This window comes from Saccopteryx bilineata, chromosome 4 (genome assembly GCF_036850765.1).
Source record: "Saccopteryx bilineata isolate mSacBil1 chromosome 4, mSacBil1_pri_phased_curated, whole genome shotgun sequence".
Classification (NCBI taxonomy): Eukaryota; Metazoa; Chordata; class Mammalia; order Chiroptera; family Emballonuridae; genus Saccopteryx; species Saccopteryx bilineata.
The window spans coordinates 49,663,198-49,688,839 of record NC_089493.1 but is presented as its reverse complement, the minus strand read 5'-3'; the positions used below and the strand labels follow the sequence as shown (position 1 = coordinate 49,688,839).

General features: G+C 38.1%; 2 protein-coding genes across 2 annotated transcripts in view; both read right to left on the bottom strand.

Annotated features, from left to right (window-relative positions):
• Positions 1–19: 19 nt before the first annotated feature.
• On the bottom strand, positions 20–7,830 carry VCPKMT (valosin containing protein lysine methyltransferase). Its single transcript, XM_066272208.1, has 6 exons — positions 7,495–7,830; positions 7,290–7,400; positions 7,035–7,107; positions 6,087–6,206; positions 4,655–4,759; positions 20–1,110 (listed from the first exon to the last, which is right to left on the bottom strand). The coding sequence occupies exons 1-6, from the start codon at positions 7,758–7,760 to the stop codon at positions 1,096–1,098; spliced, it is 690 nt and encodes a 229-aa protein (XP_066128305.1). The 5' UTR covers positions 7,761–7,830; the 3' UTR covers positions 20–1,095.
• Positions 7,831–8,626: 796 nt separating this feature from the next.
• Positions 8,627–25,642, bottom strand: part of SOS2 (SOS Ras/Rho guanine nucleotide exchange factor 2) — a 100,970-nt gene continuing 83,954 nt past the window's right edge. Inside the window, exons 18-23 of the mRNA XM_066272207.1 lie at positions 24,129–24,301; positions 20,418–20,534; positions 17,518–17,779; positions 16,943–16,984; positions 11,545–11,654; positions 8,627–10,106 (exon numbers count right to left, since the gene is read on the bottom strand). Of these exons, the coding sequence (XP_066128304.1) occupies positions 9,597–10,106; positions 11,545–11,654; positions 16,943–16,984; positions 17,518–17,779; positions 20,418–20,534; positions 24,129–24,301 (1,214 nt within the window). The 3' untranslated portion in view covers positions 8,627–9,596. The remainder of the gene's footprint in view (positions 10,107–11,544; positions 11,655–16,942; positions 16,985–17,517; positions 17,780–20,417; positions 20,535–24,128; positions 24,302–25,642) is intronic.

Genomic DNA, 25,642 nt, shown 5'->3' with positions numbered 1-25,642 from the left:
GAAACACAAAGCCAAAGGATCTCAAAAAGAATGTTTATTTTAATACATAAAATGTACCACTTAGCACCAAAGCCTGTAAGTACCAGAAAGTCTATGGTTTACTCTTACTCTTTGGAACTTAAGTTCTTGACAAATACAGTCAGTCTAGGAGCACGCGATTATCACGATAACATAAAAAGATGACAAAGAATCAAAATCATTTGTTAAATGTATACAGAACAACATTTGTAGTTATTTAAAAACGTTTCTCTGTTTCATGTATAAGTTACACTAGTGACTTTTACCTACTTTCTCCTGGAAGATATGCATAAGAAAGTGCATGAGACACATACGTGCACAAGTCTGAAAAGGGGCTTTTTATTCTCACGCCATTCTCAAAAAAATTTGTAGCTTTCCCCCTCCTAATCTCCTGATTTTCTAACTTTCATACTTGCCAACTCACAGCAGTAAAATTTACTAACTCATGTAGACATGTACAGCAGAGGAAAATAATAAAACTTTGGCCAATGTAAGTATACAAAACACTTTCAGATTTTTTTAACATAAAAAATCATTTAAGTATCAAACCTATCTTAAAAGCAATGGAGTAGAAGATAAATATGATAAAAACCACTGCATAATTGTTAAAATGAAAATCTTTTACATTGACCTATCTTGAAGGCTAACTAAAATTTACTGGTTTGAATTTAAACTACAGCAATAGATACTTCTCTTTAGAAACTAGATCAATTTATTTCTAATTTCCTGACAATAAGCTGAATCAACCATGGTGCTTCACTTTATTTTTGGCAGACTTTAGGCTAACCTCAATACCCGTTTTTATTTGAGGAGTGACTAATATGCAATGTTTCTTTTAAGCAGAACTTGATGCTAAAAGTAAACTAGGTTCGATTTCAGACCCACTGGCAGGCAGGCAGGCAGGCAGTCATTCTTCATCTTGCAGGCAGCCATGATGGTTGTTGTCTATGTATCAGATCTCTAAGGACATGTTGGAAAAATCTGTGAACACAATCTTCTCATGCAATAGTCACATGCTCCATTCGCATCTTTAGCTTACCCAGGCTGTTAGAGGCTTGGGTAAGATGATTCAAGATTTCATGATGAAAATTTCTGTAAGGAAAAAAACAGAAACTTTTCCTACTGAATTCATATTACATGTGAACTATTACTGGGTACTTAATACTAGGTAATACGCCTCATAATGGCTAAATGCAATTCAAATGAACAACCATGCATAATGTTTAGAGATGATTCTCTGCCAACACCTAAAGCACAAGCAACCAAAGGAAAAAAGATATGTTTGACATTATAAAAATTAAAAACTTTTGTGCTTATGAACCTACTATCAGAAAAAATAAAAGACAACTATATAATGAGAGAAAGTATTTGGAAGTTATAATATATACCAGGTAAGAGTCTAGTATCTAGAATATGTATTATACAAGTATAATTTCTAAACAAATGGCCAATAAATACATGAAAAGAAACTCAACATTAGTCATTAGGGAAATGGAAAATAAAATCACAATGAAATATCACTTTGTACCTACTAAGATGACTAAATAAAAAAGATGGACAATGATGAGTACTGGTGCAAATATGGAGAACTGGAACCCTCAGACATTGCTAGGGGAAATGTAAAATGTTATAGTAGCTTTGGAATACAGTTTGACAATTTCTCAGAAAGTTAAACATAGAATTCTCATATGACCTAGCAGTTCTATTCTAGAAATATACTTAAGAGATTTGAAAACATGTCACACAAAAATGTTTACATGAATATTCACAGCAACGTTATTCATTAGAGTCAAAAAGTGAAAAATATTAAAAGACCTATTAACTGATGAATGGATGGATAAGGTGTGGCATATTCATACAAAGAAATATTTAACTAGAAAAAGGCAGTCAAGTGCTGATACGTGCTACAACATGGCTAAATCTTAAAAACCTTGTGCTGAGTGGAAGAAGTCAGACCCAGGGAGTCACAGTACAAATTCCCTCTTCACATTCCTATGAAAACCTTCAAAAACTGAAATGGCTTAAAGTGAAGAGAGTATTCCTGCTTTCGTATTACACCACTTTGCTTTCACTTTGCTACACTGGTACCTATTTTCACTAACCAAAAGAAATCCAGGCCCTGGCCGGTTGGCTCAGTAGTAGAGCGTCGGCCTGGTGTGCAGAAGTCCTGGGTTCGATTCCCGGCCAGGGCACACAGGAGAAGCGCCCATCTGCTTCTCCACCCCTACCCCTCTCCTTCCTCTCTCTCTCTCTTCCCCTCCCGCAGCCGAGGCTCCACTGGAACAAAGATGGCCCGGGCGCTGGGGATGGCTTCTCGGCCTCTGCCCCAGGCACTAGAGTGGCTCTGGTCACAACAGAGCGACGCCCCCTGGTGGGCGTGCCGGGTGGATCCCGGTCGGGCGCATGCGGGAGTCTGTCTGACAGTCTCTCCCCGTGTCCGGCTTCAGAAAAATACAGAAAGAAAAAAAAAAAAAAAAAGAAATCCAAAGAATTTTTGCTATTAAAGAAGCCATGACCATACTAATACAGGTCTTTCATAAAAGCAAAATGGTGTAACATGAGCTTGCAGAAAGCAAGGGATAGCTGTATATGAAATGTTCAATACAGGTAAATCCATAGAGACAGGGAATATATTGGTAACCACAAATTAGGGGCTGGGGGGAGGTGGGGAGGAGGGTAGGAACAGGAAGTGACTGCTAATGGATACGGGGTTTCTTTCTGGGGTAATAAAAATGTTTATAATTAGAAAGTGGGGCCCTGGCCGGTTGGCTCAGCGGTAGAGCGTCGGCCTAGCGTGCGGAGGACCCGGGTTCGATTCCCGGCCAGGGCACACAGGAGAAGCGCCCATTTGCTTCTCCACCCCTCCGCCGCGCTTTCCTCTCTGTCTCTCTCTTCCCCTCCCGCAGCCAAGGCTCCATTGGAGCAAAGATGGCCCGGGCGCTGGGGATGGCTCTGTGGCCTCTGCCCCAGGCGCTAGAGTGGTTCTGGTCGCAACATGGCGACGCCCAGGATGGGCAGAGCATCGCCCCCTGGTGGGCAGAGCGTCGCCCCTGGTGGGTGTGCCGGGTGGATCCCGGTCGGGCGCATGCGGGAGTCTGTCTGACTGTCTCTCCCTGTTTCCAGCTTCAGAAAAAGGAAAAAAAAAAAAAAAAAAAAAAAAAAAGTGAATACTTAAAAACAATTCCACTACAAATAAAGTATACACATATTAAAAAAAAAAAAAAACAAGTATAATTAGAAAGTGGTGGTGATGGTTGTGCAACCCTGTGAATATACTAAAAAAACTGAATTATAACTTTAAAAGGGTGAATTTTATGGTACATGAATTATATCAATTCCAATTATATCAATGCCAAAATAAAGCCTTTATATTTAGAAAACAAAATCTTTATGCCTCAGAAGTCTCCTTTTAAAACTACACAACTTCAGCTAAAACTGGCATAAACCATTTTTTTATCTTTGTATCTCCAGCATCATGTCACATAAAAGTTGGTTGACCTCAATAACTAATCCCTCCACTCCTCTTGCTTTACAGTCCTAATAGCCAATCTTTTTAAAGTTTTTTTTTATTATTCATTTTTTTTGAGAGAGAGAGAGAGAGAGAGAGAGAGGAGAGGCAGAGAGAGAAGGGGGGGAGGAGCTGGAAGCATCAACTCCCATATGTGCCCTGACCAGGCAAACCCAGGGTTTCGAACCAGCAACCTCAGCATTTCCAGGTCGACACTTTATCCACTGCGCCACCACAGGTCAGGCCCTAAGAGCCAATCTTGATTCCAAACATTACAAGTTATTTGCTTTGGCTAGAATTCACATAATCAGAACACTTCATCACGAACAAATTCAAAGCAAAGATAACAGAAAAGTGTGTTATTAAACTTAACATCCTTAATTTATAAAATTAATCATGTCCCTGCCTTATGCAAACCAGTCACATATACAAAATGTACTGAATTAAAAAATGGACACAATTCTTCCTTTCTACAGAGTCACACTCTAGGCATTGTAGAAGCAACTTGCAAAAAATCTAATTGTTGTAACAAGTAAAGGAAACATCAAAAGCAAAATATACACAAATTCTATTTGAGTGCATTTCTCATTACTGGATAGATCTGCCTTGTTATATATATTTTTTACTTTGTAAAATTTATTTTTTATTAAAGTGTAAGTGTACATACAACACAATGATTCGACAAACCAACTTCCCTGACCAGGAATCGATCTTGAGTTGCAGTGGTAAAACTGCTTAGCCACTAGACCACCAGAGAAGGGTTGTTACATTTTACTTTTAACTATTAAAAATTTTGGAATGGTTGAAGAAAGTTCACAAAGGTCAGAGCTGGCACTTTAAGAGATAACAGAAACTTATCAATAGCTACCTTACTTGTCTGAGGTAATGCTCAATTATGAAGTTATATTATTTACAGCTGGAAGAGACCTTCACAGAAGAAGCCTACCTTATTTTAAAGGAGGAACTGAAGGCCAGACAAAGTAATCTTAATATTGAAACTTAATGCCTGAGTCCAGTGAATCATCATAGCTATTTTCCCACATTAAAATCTACCTCACACATAAACTCAGAGACAGTATCCAGCTAAAGAAACTTGCTTAGAGAATAAAAAACCAGCAATGTATTTACCGCTTTTTTCTTTCTGATGTATAAAATATGAATATCCTCACTTCGATATTCTTCATCATGTTTTTCCAAAGGAATTTTTTCAAAGTCAAAGTCCAGTTGAAGGAGCTACAAATTTAAAAGAGATACACTTCATACTCAATATGAACTGTCTTGAGGTGAAAGAAGTCAGAATAATGGTTACCTCTGGAGGAGTATGACTGGGAAGGGGCATACAGGGAGCCTTTTGAGTTTGTGAAAATGTTCCATATCCTTATGTTTGGTAGTGGTTATTTGGGTTTACACGCATGAAAAATTAAGCTGAGTACTTGGTATATGTGTATTTTACATGTTTTAACTCAATTGCAACTGTTTAACAATATAAAACTTTCAATGATAAAGTTTTAAAAGTTCATGAACATATCTCACATTCAAGAAAAACATTTAAAAAACCAAACATTTCAGCATAGACTCTCAAGGCAGAATCATGTATCTGCTTTCTTGTTTAACCAAAGTAGTCATTTCAGCAGCTAACACTGCAGGGCTATATATATCCTCTCAAGAGGAGTCACATGTAATGTGTTGGTTTTTTGCCCATAAAAAAGGGTGACCACTGGAGAAGTTGGGCAAAAGATACACGGAACTCTATGTACTACTTTGGCAAATATTGTTGAGTTTTTATTTAAAAAAACAAAACAAAATCAAACCCCGAATGGCTATCTTGGTTGAAGCTTTCACAAAAATGTAGAGGAAAATACAGAAGTAAAAATGTATCACATACCATGTTTCTATGATGTATTCTCCAAAAGTAATACATACACCATTAATGTGGTCCCAAAAGCCTGCATGTTTAATAAAGAAATATTGCAAACTTTCTCAAAAAAGACAAGGGCATCACCACTACTATTTCATATTGCTTTGTATATATGTATACTACATCAACTAATTAGAAAAGAAAAAGATATAAAAGATCAGAAAAGATGAAAAAAGAAAGGGGGCTTAATACAACGGAGGGCTGTGAAAAATCCTCAATGGGTTCATATAATATATGCAGAATGTTTTTCTGACTCAAAATTAACATAATATAGTTGAATACAAGGTCACACACATCCTCCCTGAAGGGTAATCACTACAAAGATAGATTAATTAGAGCAGTGGTCCTCAACCTTTTTTGGGCCACGGACCGGTTTATGTCAGGAAATATTTTCACAGACTGGCCTTTAGAGAGTGACAGATAAATGTATCATGTGACTGAGACAAGCATCAAGAGTGAGTCTTAGACAGATGTAATAGAGGTCCTTTTTTTAAAAATAAAACATCGTTCAGACTTAAATATAAATAAAATGGAAATAATGTAAGTTATTTATTCTTTCTCTGCGGACCGGTACCAAATGGCCCACGGACCAGTAGCGGTCCACAGCCCGGGGGTTGGGGACCACTGAATTAGAGTACCCACCTCAAAATATTTTTTCTCGATTTCTGGATTTTTTCCCATTGTTCGCTGTTCATAACAACATATAATACATGTCTCAGATCCACTGAGATCTTTTAGAGTTTTCAAAAGCGGCTCCAAAGACTGTTCAAATAAGAAAATAATCTTTATGACTTCTAAAAATTTATATTTTTACTATAAAAGGGGGGTTGGGGAGGTGGAGAGAGTAATTATAACTCCCTTACAATTTACCCAGCTTTTAATCAACCCAACAAAGTACATGTAGTTAATACTCTGTAACTAATTATTAGTAAACTCCATTTAACCATAATATTGACTTCAGTTTCCAAAGAAAGGTTTCAAGTAACTGCCTTTTTTGTTCCCAAAGAAAAAACAAATGGAATTGACCTCACCATTCAAAATTTAATTTTATTTAGTCTAATTTAACTTGGGATTTAAATAATCAACAATTTACCTACAGAAGCAAATCTGATCTAACCTGAACATAAGCTGACTCAATGTTCATTATTTTAAAAAATGAGCGATGTCTACACAAACTGCTAATTTTAAAAAATCCTTCTGAGTCTAATAAATCTTGTCACAGAACAATGAATGAACTTCTTACAATGTGACTTAATTCTCAACGTCATGCTAAACATGTTCACTAAGAACAGCAAGGTAAAAAAGAAATCTTGCCTTTTCTTAAAAGATTCAAATGGCAAAATCCTTTTATAACCTTACAGAAGCCTCTAGTAAAATGCATACTTTTCTCAACATGCTTCATAGGCCTATATGTTATAAACATGAGTATATACATGTAGTTCCTGGTGACCTTAATTTTTTTTTACTGTGTCATCAAACTAGAGTATAAATATCCTGCATTAAGATATCTTAAAATGTGAAAACTGTGTGCTCTGAAAACCAGGAAATATGGTATATCTTTTAAAGAGACTTATCTTATTGAATATTTACCTCTTCGTAGTATATGCAGTCGGCCATCAGTATGTAGTCTGGCGGAGAAGGAAAGTCTTCTATTTCTTCCCCCCTTAAAAATGTCAACCAAATATTTTAACCGTTGCCTTAATAATTTAAAATATCCTTGTCTTGTTTCTTTAAAAAAAAAAAAAAGACCCGGAAGATCCACTTGGTAATAACCATGTTTTAGTAAATCGCAATTTAAAGCAAACTACAAATCGTTATTGAAATAAGCCAAAAGGCCATACAAACCATTTCAGTACCTTGGCTTGAACAGAACCAGTGACAAGATGCTTGTTCATATTAATATTCATCTTCAACAAGTCTTGCAATTCCTCAAGATCGGTGACTACAACATATGCCCTACAAAATAACGTCGACTGAGGCGTAGGCACGAGAAGGGGGAGCCGGTAATCATTTTACCAAACAAAGCGGCGCCCCTCCCGCCAGCCCTTACCCGAGGGTAGCGGCCATGAGTCCCACGGCCCCGGTGCCGGAACCCAGCTCCAGCACTGACCGACAGCTCAGCGCGTGGGCCCCATCGCCGGAAAACCCGGGCGTTTCCAGGTATTTAGAAAGGACTATGGCAGCGTCCCAAACTACGCAACCCACGCCGCCGGAACCATACTGCTGCAGTCGTAACACCGTGCCATCTCTCTTCTCCAAAATTCGCACGAAGTTCCGCAATGGGTCCTCCCCCGAGGACTCCAGATTCGGCTCCATTGCTGCCCGGCAACGGAATGCGGCGCACTAAATGACGTCACATATACGAACACCACCCCCAGGCCCCGCTTTGCAAGGAGCCCGGCGCCTCCTAGTGGCGGAGTTAGCTCCTCAACTTCGTGAGCAAAGGTAAAAAGCCCGGAAGGCAGCATTACCTGGGCGTGGCCGAGCGCCGGGCCGCCCGCTTCCCTGGCGCGCATAAGTGCCTCTCTCCCTGCTAAATTACAAGTCTGCTTTAACGAACAGGCAGTTTAACTTTTCCAGACAAAGAGAGTACTAATCTGCTCTTTAAAAAACAAAGGCAACCTCAGACTATTTCTACTTGGTTTGACGTTGACTCATACATTAATAGTCTTTTAAATACAGGCAGTTTCCAAGATCCTACCAAGGACGGCTATAATCCTGTTTATCAAATTATCAGCATCCTCCTAATTTTTCATCTGAATTAAAAAAAAAACCCGGTTGCCAGACGCTTGCTGATTGCGGTTAGCAGTGAAGACAGTATTCCTCTAAAATTTACATCACTTAAATGCTTTGGTATTATGTAATCGAAGTACAAAAATACTGAAAATAATGTGTTTAAATATTTCTACAGAACTCAACATTCTTCTTCCTTGTTCTTCATACTGAACATTTTAAAAGTCTTCTAAAAATTAAGACTGGGGTGACTTATTTAATTTTGTTAAGAACTCTGATACAAAACACAGTAAAAGGACATAGACCAGTAAATAAACAACGTGGCTTTTGGCTACCTTACAACTGCTGCTACAGCACTATCAGCAAAACAGTTTTTCATTACTTTGAACGAAGGAGTCCAAACGGCAAATAAAAGTTTTACTCACTTCTCTGATTAAAAAGTTTAATAAAGCTTTAAGTATTTGCTGGTTTAAATATCACCAATCTAACAAAAATATTTTTTTAAATTTTAGTTAACACAGATTTATAGAGAAAATTACTAGGTTTTGAAGGGAAGGCAATTGGTTCCTATGCCATAAGAAATATTTCTTTTTAATTTATGAATTAGTAAAGTAGCAGATTGTATTATAGACCTCAAATCACTTAAATTTATATAGATTAGCATTATCTTTAAATATACAATATAAACAAAACTGTACATACATGGCATTATTAGCTTTGTTTTCCAAAAACAATAGGCAGCTAAAGACACCACAGTCTGCAAAAACAAAAGGCACATCTGAATAAGATATATGCCCTTTTCTCCTCTATGATTGAGATAGGTAGTCTTTTTGTTTACCTTTTGACAAAATAATAAACACAGTGCATTCTATTCTTTTCATTCTACTTTTCATTTTTGTCTTCAGCAGCAAATTCTGGCATTTAAGACATGGCATTAAAGAGTTTAAGAACAGTGGGTGTTATTCACAATTCTCCTAAATGTAAAAACTAGAAGATGGTCAAAGAGGTTTAAAAATCAGTAATACCATACATTCCCTATAATTGTATAAATTCATCGCCTTAAAAAGGCAGCTATTACTCAAATTTGAAAAATTCCACAAATGCACTATCCTTTTTCAGTGCAATCAGTGTTACTTTAAACCATATTTTAGCAGAGTCTACAGTGCAAATATAAATTCTTTATACTGGCCTTTTGGCAGCACTGAGGATCCAAGACAAGGCAATGCTACTGATCACCTGAGGATAATGGCAAAGGGCTTTTTGTATTTTTATTTTTCCAATTTTTAAAAGTTTATTTGATCAGTAGCATTTTAAGAGCATTATTTGTAAAAAGTACTAAAATAGTATGTTTTTTTTAATAAATTAAAAAAAAAACTTTACAAATACCATTCCAGTGTCAATGACTATATATGGCTAAGGTCATTGAGGAGTTTCTGCATTTTCTAGCAAAGGCAGTCTATACAATGGGGGGTGCGATAGCTCCCGTTTGTAAGTCTTTGGTGGCAGTTTTGGTAGGTGAGGGCTTGAATTCTGCCTTGGTGGAACCGGTGGAGCTTGAGGATGAGCAAGATTATTGTGACTAGAACTGAGCACATAGCATCGACGTGGTACCCTTGGAGAGGGTGTGCTAGGAGGAGTGTTTGGCGAATTTGGACACGTGCTAACATCTCTGAACCAGTCTGGATCTCTGTGAAGATGTCCCAGTGGAGGTGGCTGAAGATTAAACGGACAGTTTATAAAGTGTTCTGGAAGCCGAAGGGGAACCGGTGGAGGGGTATCAGGAAGAGGATCTCTTGGTGGTGGTGGAGGCGGACTATGCAGAGGCCCATCAAACGCACCAGTAGGAGCAGGAACTCTGGGTTTTACCTTTGGAGGAGGAGGTTGTCTCGGTGGAATAGCAGGAGGGTCATCATCAGATTTCAAATTTCCCTTAAAAAAAAAGGTAGTAAAATTATACTTCAGTTCTGAAAAATCTGGAAGAAAAAGTTTTTAAAAGAATGAAAAATTCCTATGTGTCACATTAAATCCAGAGAATCAAAATAGTTAAATTGATTTAATGATCAGATTTATGAATAAATCACTCCAGTTTAATTCAGGACCTACTTCAATATTTTTATATACGATGTCTGACTTGTGGTGGTGCAGTAGATAAAGCATCAACCTAGTCACTGAGGTCACTGGTTCAAACCCTGGGCTTTCCTAGTCAAGGCACATACGAGAAGCAACTATTACGAGTTGATGCTTCCCACTTCTCTCCCCTTCTCTCTCTATTTCTCTCTCTCCTCTCTCTCTCTAAAATTAATAAAATCCAAAATAATTAAAAGAAATTTTTTAATATATGAAATGTCTTAATTGAAATCTTAGAACTTCAGGTTATCTTGCTTTGTATATATATTTCATAAATTTATGCATTTTAACTATAATAGGCAAGTGAAAGAAAAGAATACAGAGTTTTGGAGACATGAAAGAATATATTTAGAGGACTTAATATCTAACTACTGCTTTCTGGCTATCTACTTCTACTTTCCCCAGTGAGCCCAGAGTCATGGGTTATTTGAAAAGTGTAATCCAGGATTATCAACAGCTTTGGGGAACTCGTTACAAATGCAAATTATGGCCCTGGCTGGTTGGCTTAGTGGTAGAGTGTCGGCCTGGCATGTAGATATCCCAGGTTCGATTCCTGGTCAGGGTACACAGGAGAAGCAACCATCTGCTTCTCCACTCCTCCACCTCTCTCTCTCTTTCTTTCTTCTCTTCCTGCAGCCATGGCTTGAATGGTTCAAGCAAGTTGGCCTCAGGCACTGAAGGTGGCTCCATGGCCTGTGCCTCAGGTGCTAAGAAAAGCTCGGTTACTGAGAGACAGAGCTGCAGACCAGATGGGCAGAGCATTGCCCCCTCCCCCCAGTGGGCTTGCTGGGTAGTTCCTGGTCCAGGTGCATGCAGAAGTCTGCCTCTCTGCCTCCTGTCTCTCACTTAATTTTTTAAAAAAAGTAAATGCAAATTATTGGGCCCCACCCCAGGCCTACTGATACTGAATCAGAAACTTTGGCAATTTGGTTTTAATAAGCCTTCCAGGTGATTCTGATGCACCCTAAAGTTTGAAGAATACTTTGAATAACTATAGTTATTTCCATCTCTACAGAAAGGAAAATATATTTCTTTTGTGAAGCTGCCCAGCCTCTTTTTTTTGAAAAAGCATTATGAGAATTAAATAATTATTTAAAGTATTTTTCAAATAAAACAACCCAAGTATTTAAAAAGTATGAAGGGTAGCCAAATTCTAATTCAGGCTCTTTACAAGAACAAGCACTATTTTAAAGATTACAACTTTGAATAAGATGAAGCAAACCTAAGTCCTGTTGACTACCTTGGAATTTGAAGCGTCGTGATCAAACTTTTTTCGAGGAGGAAGAGGTGGAGGAATCAATGGTTCTTCACTTAGTTTATGTAAACTACCACACGAACTGAAGAAAGACTCTGCAGATTAAAAAAATTAGTTTAACCATAATTCACAGTGCAATCGTTATACAAATTTAATATCAACTTGTGATCAACTCTGCTGTGGCATCTGTCAGACTGTATTATAGATGATTATTGGTTTACCTAACCTCTCTATTAAACTATAGGCTTTGTGAGGGCAGTGTGTATTCACTTTTGTATCCCAGCACTTAGCACAATACTACTGCCTAGCACACTACTATAGCTAAATAAAAGCATACTACTTAATCAAGATTAATGACATTCTGCTTCCTTAAAAGCTTTTTAAAATCTAAAACAAACATATTTATATAAACTGTAGTAACTTCCAGAGAAAGATCATCCATAAACAGAGACCATGCATTTTTGAAGCAGCTGGTATTACATACATTTATACATTTCTTATATCAAGTAATAAAACCTCCATATAAGAGACCGTAAGTAGGGTTGTAGCACATAACTCTATCTCTTTAAAAAAATCTCTAACTGATAATGAACTTGTTATATAACCGCAGCAATGGAAGTTTACAAAATAATATTAGGGGGAAATTAACACTAAATATGCCAACCAGACACAGAATAAGAACCATTTTCATTTATCTTTCTCATATGATTAAAAATACCTATAATTAAAATTCCCAATATGATACCTCTCTCCACACAATAATTATGAAGGCAGTGACCATGTCTTGTTTATTTTAATACTGAGACTGGGTTTATAGGAGCTAGCTGAGGAAGAAGTGATGAATTTAATTTTAAACACACTGAGTGTGAACTGCTATGGGGCATCCAAGTAAAGAGGTTAAACTTATTACTTACTCTATGTCAAAAATTGCTGTGTCTTGCTCATGTGACTGCAGTCACCTCAGGGGGGGGGGGTCTTCTTGGCTCAGGGTACCAATAGTAGAAACAAATAGTATGCTGATAGGACATACAGTAAAAACTGACCTCTCCCTTAACTCCTGAGATGGGGTTAGATCAAATCAATCAGAGTCATTCTATTATTCCCCCAGCCAAAGTGTTTAGCTTTAGGACGTGCCATCCTACAGACTAGTGAAATCTGAAAGATCTTCTAGGGGCTGCTGAAAAGGATGTTCCTTGCTCTTGTGGAAAGAAAAACACACAAACACACTGTGTGTCTCTGTACCTCTCTTTCCTTCTTAAGTGAACAAACAAAAACAGCCTTTATAGCTCCTGCTACCACTCCTATGATTGAGAGAAAACAGCCATAGATACAGCTGATAATCTGGACAAAACAATGAAGAGTCAGAAAGTAACCTGATTTTGGGTCTTCTCTTCCTTACAAAAACATAAACACTCATAGAAGCAGAAAATATCTAAATGATGGTGGGCCAGCTGTGAAAGTTTCTGAGTCTGGGTCTGACCTATAGTTACTATAGCACACTCAGTCTCTCTGTATTTCACCATAGCAGGCACTCAATAACCCTTGCTGACGTATGAAAACAACTTTATTTTCTATCAAGAGTATTTCCCTACAGGTCTAACTAACCCACATTCTAAAGCGGCCTAGCTGCTGTATTGAAAACAGACTGAAGTGTGGAGGATGGAAGTTAAGATGCTACCATTATAAACTAAGTAAGATTACGGTAGCTTGGACTAAGGTGGCAGCAGCAGAGATAGTGAGAAACGATTAAATTCTGAATATATTTTGAGGTTAAAGAAGATTTGTAGATGGATCACATTTGGAGTATGAGGAAAAAGAGAGACATAAAAGATAACTATTATTTTTGGTCTAAACAATTAGATGCAATTAGAACTGAGATGATGGGGCAGCTGGAAGAACAACTTTGGAAGGGATGAAAACACACTCAACTTGGGAGAAATTCCTATAAGGCAGGCGTCCCCAAACTATGGCCCAAAGGCCGCATGCAGCCCCCTGAGGCCATTTATCCGGCCCCCCACCGCACTTCCGGAAGGGCCACCTCTTTCATTGGTGGTCAGTGAGAGAAGCACTGTATGTGGCGGCCCTCCAACGGTCTAAAGGACAGTGAACTGGTCCTCTGTGTAAAAAGTTTGGGGACCCCTGCAGGTATCCAAATGGAGAGGTTGACTAGGTCACTGAATATCTGAGTCTAAAGGTCACGAGAGAGGTTCTGGGAAGAGAAAAAAATTGGGGAATTATCATCATGTAGATGATGTAAGACTGAATGAGACAATCAAGTGAGTGAGAAGAAGAGAGGTCCACGAACAGAGTCTTAGGGCCTTCCAATGTTAATAGGTTAGGAAAATAAAGAGAAACCAGTAAGAGAGACTAAGGAGCTAAAACTCAAGTAGAAAAATCAAGAGTGTGGATGAACAGGCCCTGGCCGGTTGGCTCAGCGGTAGAGCGTCGGCCTGGCGTGCGGGGGACCCGGGTTCGATTCCCAGCCAGGGCACATAGGAGAAGCACCCATTTGCTTCTCCACCCCCCACCCCCTCCTTCCTCTCTGTCTCTCTCTTCCCCTCCCGCAGCCGAGGCTCCATTGGAGCAAGGATGGCCCGGGCGCTGGGGATGGCTCCTTGGCCTCTGCCCCAAGCGCTAGAGTGGCTCTGGTCGCGGCAGAGCAACGCCCCGGAGGGGCAGAGCATACCCCCCTGGTGGGCAGAGCGTTGCCCCTGGTGGGTGTGCCGGGTGGATCCCGGTCGGGCGCATGCAGGAGTCTGTCTGACTGTCTCTCCCCGTTTCCAGCTTCAGAAAAATACAAAGAAAAAAAAAAAAAAGAGTGTGGATGAACAATGTGATCATCATGTATGTTACTTCTTTCCCAAAAAAGAGAATATTTTGTATAAATGAAGGCTGAGATTTTGTCTTTGTTCACCACTGAATCCCTAGTACTTAGCAAAATGACTAGTACAAAGTACCTGATTGTCTGTTGAGTGAATACTTCCAGAGGGTGTGAACATTTTTATGGTTTGATACCTTCAGATTTCTTTCCAAAAGGGTCAAACTAATGTGCCCATTTATAAGGGTTAAGTAATGTATAAAAGAGCCTTTTAACACAGGCTTGCTCATACTTTGATGTGAATAGTTTGTTCATATCCACTGTTAATGGATTTTTCTCATTGAATGTGAGCACTTTTCATACTTACTATAAATATTTTCTTTCAAGATTTATTTTGGGATATTCAGAATTTTAGACAGTTATTCTCAATATTTTCTATTAAATTTCAAAACAATTTTCTTTACCATATGGAAAATATATTTTACTACCACCCAAAATAATATCTAGAACTCCTGGTTCTAAAATGACATAGTGTTATAGATAGAATTGTGTCCCCTCCCCCAAAAGATATGTTGAACTCTAAACCCCCAGTACCTATAAATGTGATCTTATTTGCAAATATAGTCTTTATATATATTATTAGGTTAGTATGAAAATGGGCTCTAATCCAGTATGACTGGTATCTTTTATAAGAAGAGGAGAAAAGACAAAGAGACACAGGGAAAAGATGATATGTGACAACATAGGCAGAGACTGAAGCAATGCATCTACAGATGGAAAGATGCCAAGCATTGACAGCAAAGGCCAGAGCTAGAAAAATTCTCCCCTACAGGTTTCAGAGGGAGCATGGCCCTGCCAACACCATGATTTTTGGGGCTACTAACCTCTAGAATAGCACTCTTTTAAGGCATTACGTTTGTGGTACTTTATTACAGCAGCAATAGAAACTAATAATACATTATAAAAACATTTCTACCACAGAACAAGGAAATTAATAAAATACACAAACTTGAATGAATCCAGGAAATATCTGTATACTGAAGCATCAATGCATGAAGGTGGACTATAATGTATAGAAAGGAGACAAATGGGATAAGATGAAACCCACATGTCTACTGTCAGTGATACTGACAAATAGCAGCAAACTCGCCCCCATAGAACCAAAGGTGGGATCAGGCGTTAAATGCATTTGATACAATGGAAGGTATGGGCATGAAAATAGAAGACTTGATTAAGTCTATATATACTGCTCACAAAAATCAAGGGATATTTTTAAATGAATATGAAGCTATAAAATATCCCCTAATTTTTGTGAGCAGAATATGTGGCAATTAAGACCCCAGACCCCCATTCTCCACTTTGTAAGGCCAAGCAACAATCTTACTCCCACCACTGTAGGAGACTTGGGTTTTATTTTCTGAAGAATCTAAACTTCAGACATAGGGACATTAGTTTATGATAGGAAACTTCTATTAATTTCATTTTCAGTGTTTTAGCACTTTTTAAACATTAAAATAAAGTTTGGAATTAAACATTTAAAAGAATAAACTTTTCCCATAAGACAGGGACTCTTGCTACTATCTAAATCATATACATTTTACTATGATACAAGCAGAAGTCCTCCAGAATTGGAGAATTATTCTTGAAGCTGCTATGTCCTTCCTGAGTTATTGTGTTTTAAACAAATGACCACTGAAAGATGACAACAGGTCCTGGCCGGTTGGCTCAGTAGTACAGTATCAGCTTGGTGAAGCGACCATCTGCTTCTCCACCCTTCCACCTCCCCTTCTCTCTCTCTCTCTCCCTCCCTCCTTCCCACAGCATGGCTAGAATGGTTCTACCAAGCTGGCCCTGGGCACTGAAGATGGCTCCATGACCTTGCATCAGGCGCTAAAATATAAAATAGCTCAGTTGCTGAGCAATGGAGCAGTGGCCCCAGATGGGCAGAGCATCTCCTCATAGGGGGCTTGCTGGGTAGATCCTGATTGGGGTGCATGTGGAAGTCTGTCTCTCTGCCTCCCTGCCTCTCACTTAATAAAAATTAGTAAAAAAAAATAGAAAGATGACAACACTTATGTCATAAATTATGAAATAATTAAGCACGGTAGAACAGTGTCACTTAAAATACTGTTTTAATAAGACCATGTGAAGAAATAAGTGATCAGGTGGGAACCTAATAAACATTTAGTATATTATGCTCATGGGAAAATGAATTGGAAGGAGTGAGGAAGAGAAGAGGTAACTGATATAAATTACTCATTCTGTGGGAAGTAATGTCCATGATGTTCTACATAGTTATCTCATTTGATCTTTAACAAGCTTACAGATGCTAAGTATTCGTTCAATGGTCACACAGCCCCTAGAACACAGGGTGTAAAATAATGAAAACAAACTAAAGTTTAAATAGAACCCAGTTATAAGCAAATAATTCAATTTATTATAAGAACATCATTCATATATTAAATTTTTAAAATGCCACTAAACCCAAAATATATATAAATTTAATCAACTTAATTATTATCTTTATAAGTCATTTCATTAGAATCAACTCAAGTTCTTACTTACTTGAATGTGGCAAGAGAACTGGAGCAAAGATGCTATTGCTTCCTATTGGGATGAGAAAAATTAATTTGAAAAGGAAGATATATATGATATATGATTTTTGTTTTTAAAATGTCTGCATAAAGTAGTATGTAATAATAAACACATAATACAGAATTTTATCATCATCTTCTGCCATTTTAGTTTTTAAAGAAATGAACCCAGTACTCTTTGTACCTGGAATGTTTTTCCTTTATTAGCAATAGTTTCCGTTTCCCCTCTATCAGTCTCTCTTTAAATTTTTTCACAGAACTTATCTGCTTGTTTTCTTATTCATTGTATATTGTTCTATTTAGAGTAGTAGTGGTATCCAAAAGGTAGGAAATATATCTTGGTTGAATGAATAAATTAGAAAGTAATATGCATGAACAATGCAGCACAAATGATGATTTACTCCCTTGTGTTATCACTACTTTCACTGTCACTTTCCATGCTAATATAGTTTGAAAAGGATTCTATAACTCCTTAATTAAAATGACGAGAATTGTCTTAAACACAAGATTCCTTTTTTTATCAAATGGTTTACATCAAATACATACCACAGGAACTGTTGAGATCCACATCTAAAAACACACTAAGATCTGAAGAAGCAGATACTGGTGGAGTAGATGGTGTATTTGGAGAGGTTGGTGCTGACACTGTTGATTCAAGCTCAGTTTCAGCAATCCGACTAAAGCTTATTTTACATGGTTCTCTTTCTAATGGTGTTGGATGACCTCGTAAAGTGCCTGAGGTAGAGCCATGTCGGCCTGTATTAGGCCTTATTCCAGGAGATTTTAAAGAGAAAGTTGATTTCCTGGGCTAGGAAAAGCAAACATAATTACCATTACTATTTTGCATGTACTTTATTTTTATGACCTAGTGCTGCTTTATTAGCTGGTAGCATAAAGTTACAAAAGTACAATAAATTCCTAATCTGCAAAAACAGCCTGTAACATTCCAGTAGACTATCTTGGATATATGACACACAGACACGGACAACACTACAGTGATAGCCAGAGGGAAGGGGTGGGGAGAAGTGGAAATGGGCAAAAGGGGGCTACATGGGGACAGAGAGAGACTTGACTTTGGGCAATGAGGACATGATGCTGCGTGCAGAGGATGTGATCGAGTCGTACACTTGAATCCTGTACAGTTTTATTAACCAATGTTACCTCAATAGATTCAATTAAAAAATAAAATATTGGGATTTGATTCACTTAATATTAATATGGACTTGAATATAAGTAAACCTCTTTTCATACTACATAAATAAAAGCCTTAAAAATCTGTGTGAATACTCTTCCTCTCAAAATACTTGAACCTTAACTTCTTCAAGTCACTGATATCAATTTTACAAACATTTACTATGGATATAACATATGCAACATATGATAAGTGCTTCAGAAAAAAAGAGACCTTGCTTTTTTCTTCCTACTAGTAAATGACCAACCTCTGCAACAGCATTTTCAAGTCTTTAGAGAAACTGCCATCACTGCCCCCCACCTCAACTTCTCCCTTTTTAAATTCTCATAGTGGTAACCTAATGAAAAAAACATGAAACTCAGATTCAGATAACCTGAGTTAAAATCTCAACTATGTCTTAGCTATGCAGCCTTGAGAAAAGTTATTTAACTCCTTTGAGCCTCAGTTTTTATGTTTATAAAATTAGAGTAAGATTTATATCATATAATTGTTGTGGAAATGAGATAGTGTGAAACTATAAGTGTACTGCCTGGCTCAAAATTGGTGTGTTTTTATTTCCTTTCACATCTTGTTTCATTTAAACTACTGAGAATTTTGTGTTCCACTTCTTCTGTTGCTGCTGCAAACCCCAGGAATAACTAGGACTGCAGCAGCAAATTTTAGCAAGAAAGGGGAGTTCCAGTGATAACCATGGACCATGGTGCTCTGATAGCAGGAGTCATGGTCAAGCCAGAAGAACCAGGATATGTCTGCTTACTCTTTCTCAGGTATTTTCATTTCCTGTTCCACCCAGCTACCTGTCATTTTAGGTTCTCACTTTCTCACAGCTTTCCTCTTTTTCTTTCTTCCTTTCCTCCCTCTCCCTTCCCTTCCCTCCTTCCTTCTTTCCATTCTCACTTTCTCACAGCTTTCCTTTCTCCCTCCCTCCCTCCCTCCTTTCCTTCCTTCCTTCCTTCTCTCTTTCTCTGTCTTTTTTATTTTTAAAGAAAATTTTTTTAGATTTTATTTATTCACTTTTAGAGAGAGAGGAGAGAGGAGAGAGGAGAGAGGAGAGAGAGAGAGAGAGAGAGAGAGAGAGAGAGGAAAGAGATAGAGAGAACAGGGGGAGGAACAGGAAGCATCAACTCTCATATGTGCCTTGACCAGGCAAGCCCAGGGTTTTGAACTGGCGACCAACCTCAGCACTCCAGGTCGATGCTTTATCCACTGCGCCACCACAGGTCAGGCTCTCTCTTTCTTTAGTGACAGAGACAGAGAGAGACAAAGACAGAGACAGACAGATAGGGACAGACAGGCAGGAAGGGACAGATGAGAAGCATCAATTCTTCGTTGCAGCATCTTAGTTGTTCATTGCTTTCTCATATGTGCCTTGACCAGGGGGCTACAGCAGAGCGAGTGACCCCTTGCTCAAGCCAGCAACCTTGGGATCAAGCCAGTGACCATGGGGTCATGTCTATATTCCCACGCTCAAGCCAGTGACCCTGCACTCAAGCTGGTGAGCCCACACTAAGCTGATGAGCCAGCACTAAAGCCAGCAACTTCGGGATTTAGAGCCTGGGTCCTCCTTGTCCCAGTCCGATGCTCTATCCACTGTGCCACCGCCTGATCAGGCTATTTATTTACTAAAATTTTTCTTAAGTGAGAAGCAGAGAGGCAGAGAGACAAGACTCCTGCATGCATCTGGACTGGGATCCATCTGGCAAGCCCCCTATTGGGAAATGTTCTGCCCATCTAGGGCTACTGCTCCGCTGCTTGGCAACCAAGCTATTTTAGCGCCTGAGGCGAGACCATGGAACCATCCTCAGTGCCCGGGGTTAACTTGCTTCAACAGAGCCATGGCTACAGGAAAGGAAGAGAGAGGTAGAGAGAGAGAAGGGGGGCAAGGTAGGAGAAGCAGATGGTTGCTTCTCCTGTGTGCCCTGACTGGGAATCAAACTTAGGACATAACATGCTGGGCTGATGCTCTAACACTGATCCAACCAGCCGGGGCCAGCTTTCCTCTTTATATTAGGAAGGAGAAAAAGTGAACAGATAAGTAAGTAGTACTAAGATAAAGGATAAACCAGATTTTATCAAAAGGCTAACATATCTCCTTCACAGTACTTAAAATTTTAGAAATAGTATATAGTATTGCAAAACAAAATACTTAAAAACAGCTATTCAAGTAAATTAAAATTTTAATGGGAATAGGTTGTTAAACACTGAAGATAATATCATTTTAAACACACTTTTTCCAAAATTGTAATGAACTTACAAATCGAGGGGGTTGTTTGCAGTTTCGGGGTTCAATTTCTAGTGACTTGTTGAACAAATAATCTGTAAACTCTTTTTCAGAAGCACTTCCCATGGGGTTAAGGTTTTCAAAGAACCGCTGGAATTAAATATCCATAAGCATATGTTTTAGATCTTATTGAAACATTTATTTCATTAGTTTAATACAAAAAATTATCAACAAATTAAGAAATCATAATGTCTGAACAGTCCAAAAGGATTGTTGATTCCAATCTTTCTACTTTCAAATAAAACTGTGTAATTTCTAGGGAAGTTATATATTCTAGTCTTGAAGTTCTATTAAGGAGAGATTATAAATTTTACCTTATAACAGTTCAGTATCCCTTAGTTATTATTCCTATTCATAACAACAAAATGATCATCACCAGTAAGCTATCAAAATTGTTTACAACAGAATTATAGTTATAATCCACAATGAAACTTTGACAATCAGGAAAAAAGAGATAAATCGTACTACAGTCTATTCAAAAGCAATTTCAAGAACAATTATAAACAAACTTATCTAGTAAAATAATCTTTTTTCTTTATGAGATATTTTCTAAGCTTAAGTTCTTTTTTATTATTATTTATTTATTTATTTATTTATTTTTTGCATTTTTTTGAAGCTGGAAACAGGGAGAGACAGTCAGACAGACTCCCGCATGCGCCCGACCGGGATCCACCCGGCACGCCCACCATGGGGCGATGCTCTGCCCACCAGGGGGCGATGCTCTGCCCATCCTGGGCGTCGCCATGTTGCGACCAGAGCCACTCTAGCGCCTGGGGCAGAGGCCACAGAGCCATCCCCAGCGCCCGGGCCATCCTTGCTCCAATGGAGCCTTGGCTGCGGGAGGGGAAGGGAGAGACAGAGAGGAAGGCGCGGCGGAGGGGTGGAGAAGCAAATGGGCGCTTCTCCTATGTGCCCTGGCCGGGAATCGAACCCGGGTCCTCCGCACGCTAGGCTGACGCTCTACCGCTGAGCCAACCGGCCAGGGCCAAGCTTAAGTTTTTGGTAGAAAATTTAGATTATTTAATAAAGTGTGAAAAGACAAACAGTAATCTCATTAATAAGAGATCTCACTGTTAACATTTCACTATTAGAATATCCTTGTTTTAATTGTGAGTGTGTGCATATATGCATATATTTTTTTCTGCAAAATTGGGATCACTCCATAGTTATTTTTAACCTTTTAAAATTTATATTCAATTATTTTTTCCATGTGGTTTACTTATTTTATAAAAAAACAAATATTAACTCTATAACAGTTGATCAGATGGATGTTCCAAAATTTACTTCACCAGTCTTCATATAGGCAGCTATCCATATAGGTGCTTTCTAATTCTTTGCTAATACAATAATAATTATTGTCATTATTAACTCCTTGCGTTTAATTTTTTCTTGTACATTTCAGATGATTTCCTAAGAAACATTCCTTAGAAGCAAATCACTGGATTTAGCTTTATTTAATTTTGAAGTGGTTTAGTTAGGATCACATACAAAAACAAGTACTGGGTTTCAGCTTTAGCAGTAGGCAAAATGAGCTGTAGAATTTTTAGTTTGAAATTCTTCCATTTTTTCAGACATTCTGTCAACTTCAAGAAAATTATATTGAAAGAATGTGGGTTAATTATGTGAAATCATATGAAACAACAATAATTTAAAGACTTTTATAAGGTTGTAACAGCAGCATTCTTGTTTCTCTCATCATTCATTCTACTTTTTAATACAATTTAGCTTGGTTAACTATGCTTTGAAAAGCGAATGGCTACTTAATCTACATTTGAAACTTACTTTGACTCATTAATATAAAGCAAGCATTCTCTGAGCTACCCCCACCTTACCCCATCCTCCAAAGAATGCTTTAACAGATGGTAGGAAATCTGGACCAGATCACAAAAACCTATTAGGAGTTACTGAATGGTAATTCAGTAATGAGAATGTGAAAAGTGCTATTTCAAGTATAACCAAGTACAATATAATCTTATTTCTGTGGGGAAAATATATTATGAACTCCAACCTGGGCTTCAAGAACATATTTCCTTAGCCGTATGTTGCCCCACAACAAAGATGGTTGGCCCCAATGCTGAAGGAATAGATGAAATGGTAGCTTATCACCATTTTCTTTAGAGTAGGTATCTGTCTACATTTTCATAATGGTGTACTTTAGACTTTAGGTCATTCCTTCTTATGACTTTAGGGTACTTTGTTTGGAATGGGAAATAGAACTGTTATCACCTTATAATTAAGGAGTGTAGGAGTGATTATGACCATTTTCACTCAATATGCCCAATCTACAGACTATATATGAAAGTTTAGCACAATTTTTTTTTTCTCTGTATTTTTCTGAAGCCGGAAACGGGGAGAGACAGTCAGACAGACTCCCGCATGCGCCCGACGGGATCCACCCGGCACGCCCACCAGGGGGCAACGCTCTGCCCACTAGGGGGCGATGCTCTGCCCCTCCGGGGCGTCGCTCTGTTGTGAGCAGAGCCACTCCAGCACCTGGGGCAGAGGCCGAGGAGCCATCCCCAGCGCCCGGGCCATCTTTGCTCCAGTGGAGCCTCGGCTGAGGGAGGGGAAAAGAGAGAGACATAGAGGAAGGAGAGGGGGAGGGGTGGAGAAGCAGATGGGCGCTTCTCCTATGTGCCCTGGCCGGGAGTCGAACCCGGGACTTCTGCACGCCAGGCCGACGCTCTATCACTGAGCCAACCGGCCAGGGCTTAGCACAATTTTTATTTTTTTTTAATCTTTTTTTAATTTTTATTTTTTATTTATTCATTTTAGAGAGGAGAGGGAGAGACAAAGGGAGAGAGAGAGAGGAGAGACAGAGAGAGAGAAGGGGGGAGGAGCTGGAAGCATCAACTCCCATATGTGCTTTGACCAGGCAAGCCCAGGGTTTCGAACCGGCGACCTCGGCATTTCCAGGTCGACGCTTTATCCACGCGCCACCACAGGTCAGGCCTTAGCACAATTTTTAATGTGACACGTGAGCTTACTCTGATCGGTTATTTTATGGTCTGAATTTCAAGTATGTATAATACAACAAAATTCATTTAACATAAACATAATATCATAATTTAATTTAGAAGATATTCCACATCTTGTACCACAATCAGTATTATGAATTATTGCTCAAAATAGATCAACAGATAGAATGTTTTTAAAAAATCATGTTTTTGTGATGCATATACACACACCATTCTATGAGCACCTTCCTATTTAAACCCAGTGTTCTTACAAAGGGATTTGTTAAGGTTTTATTGGCACGTAAAATATCTAAAATGGCTATCAATCAATGATATACTGCTCACAAAAATTAGGGGATATTTCAAAATGAATATGAAGCTATAAAATATCCCCTAATTTTTGTGAGCAGTATAGTACTAGTAGTGGATTTTCTTTTTACTGCCTGCATGAACATCACAAAGCCTCTTTCATCACATTTTGTCATACATGTTTTGCAAGTGTTACCTGAACCAGGTATACAAAAAAGCAATACTTTCAAGAAAAAATACCTAAAAACATTAATAACTTCAGATTGTTAGTGAAGAATCTCTAAAACCATTTCTATTTGCTGATTTATTATTATGTTATTTTCATAGACAAATAGCATAATGTGTGGTTATATTTTTTTTAGAGATGGCAGAGGATTTAACATGTTTTCTTTTAAAGATAAGCAAAGAAAATATTTACCCTCATTTCTGGTTCTATCCGTAAACAATAAGGTTGATTCTGATACTGCTGAATTTCTCCAGTAATTTCAGCCACTTTCCTCCTCTTACTGAAATTGATTAAATCTTTCCCTTTCTTTTTTAAAAAATCATTATTCCCTTCTTCAGTCTTCAGGATATTTGTTAAATATATTCCTAGTTAAAAAAAAGTATTTAAAGAAAAGTTATAAAATTGGTTACCTAACCATTTGGGAAAACAATCTAGACAACTTGAAAGATATCCTATAATCCAGCAGTTCTACTCCTAAAATGTTGATAACTTTCTGATAGATTTAGTAATTAACTCTACATTAAGAATTTAACATGAAAACAATTTAAAATAGAACAGTGTTTTGAAAAAGCTTTATTTGTCATTTTGAGATGAACAGCCTAAAATAAAAGTGAAGATTCATTCATAAACTCTAAATTGTAATTGTTAAATCTATTCTAACAATTTTAATATTTGGTTATAAATATTTAATGCCAATGATCTTAATTGATTACTGATAATTAAATTAATTTTAAGCCAATCTGATTAATACTACAGATTTATAAACTAATTGTTTCTCAAAGCCTATAATTTAGATAGAAAAAGAATATTCTTCACTCTGACACAGTAAGAAAGTTTTTAGTTCCTTTTTTAGTAATGCATAATTACTGATTTATTTAAATCAGTAGCTCTTAACTGGGGGACAATTTTGTCCCCCAAGGGGGATATTTGAGAATGTCAAGAGACGTTTTTGATTATCACAACAGGATGTCTACATACATGTGTATGTATGTGTGTGTGTGTGCACGTGTATGCATGCATGCTATGGTTTGAATATTCAAAATTTTTTATTTTATTTTATTTATTCATTGTGGGGGGGGGACAGAGAGAGGGCAGGGGGAGCAGCAGGAAGCATCAACTCTCATAAGTGCCGTGACCAGGCAAGCCCGGGTTTCGAACCAGACATGTCACTGTTCCAGGTTGACATGTTATCCACTGTGCTACTATAGTCAGGCTAAATGTTCAGAATTCTTATGTGGAAATCCTAATGTCCAAAGTAATGTTATTAGGAAGTGGAGCCTCTGGAAGATGCTTAAGTCATGAGGGTGGAGCCCTTATGAATGAGATATTGCTCTTATAGAAGAGATCCTACAGCATTTCTTACAACAACTCAATGAGGTACCATATTTCCCCATGTGTAAGACGTACCATTTTTTAAAAAATTGGGGGTCTAAAAACTGAGTGCGTCTTATACAGTGGTTGTAGATTTTTTACTTGCATTTCCTGCTTTTTCATACTTGTTTTTGCACTCATTGTTGAAGACAGTGATTTGTCATCAGACACAGGTGAGGACAGGATAATGGATGGGAGTTTTGACAGTGATGAGGAGTTGTATGAATTTTATGATGAATGAAACTTGAATTCAATAACTTTATGCAATACATTTTTTTTTCAAGTTTTGGGCCCCCAAATTAAGGTGCGTCTTATACATGGGAGCATCTTATACA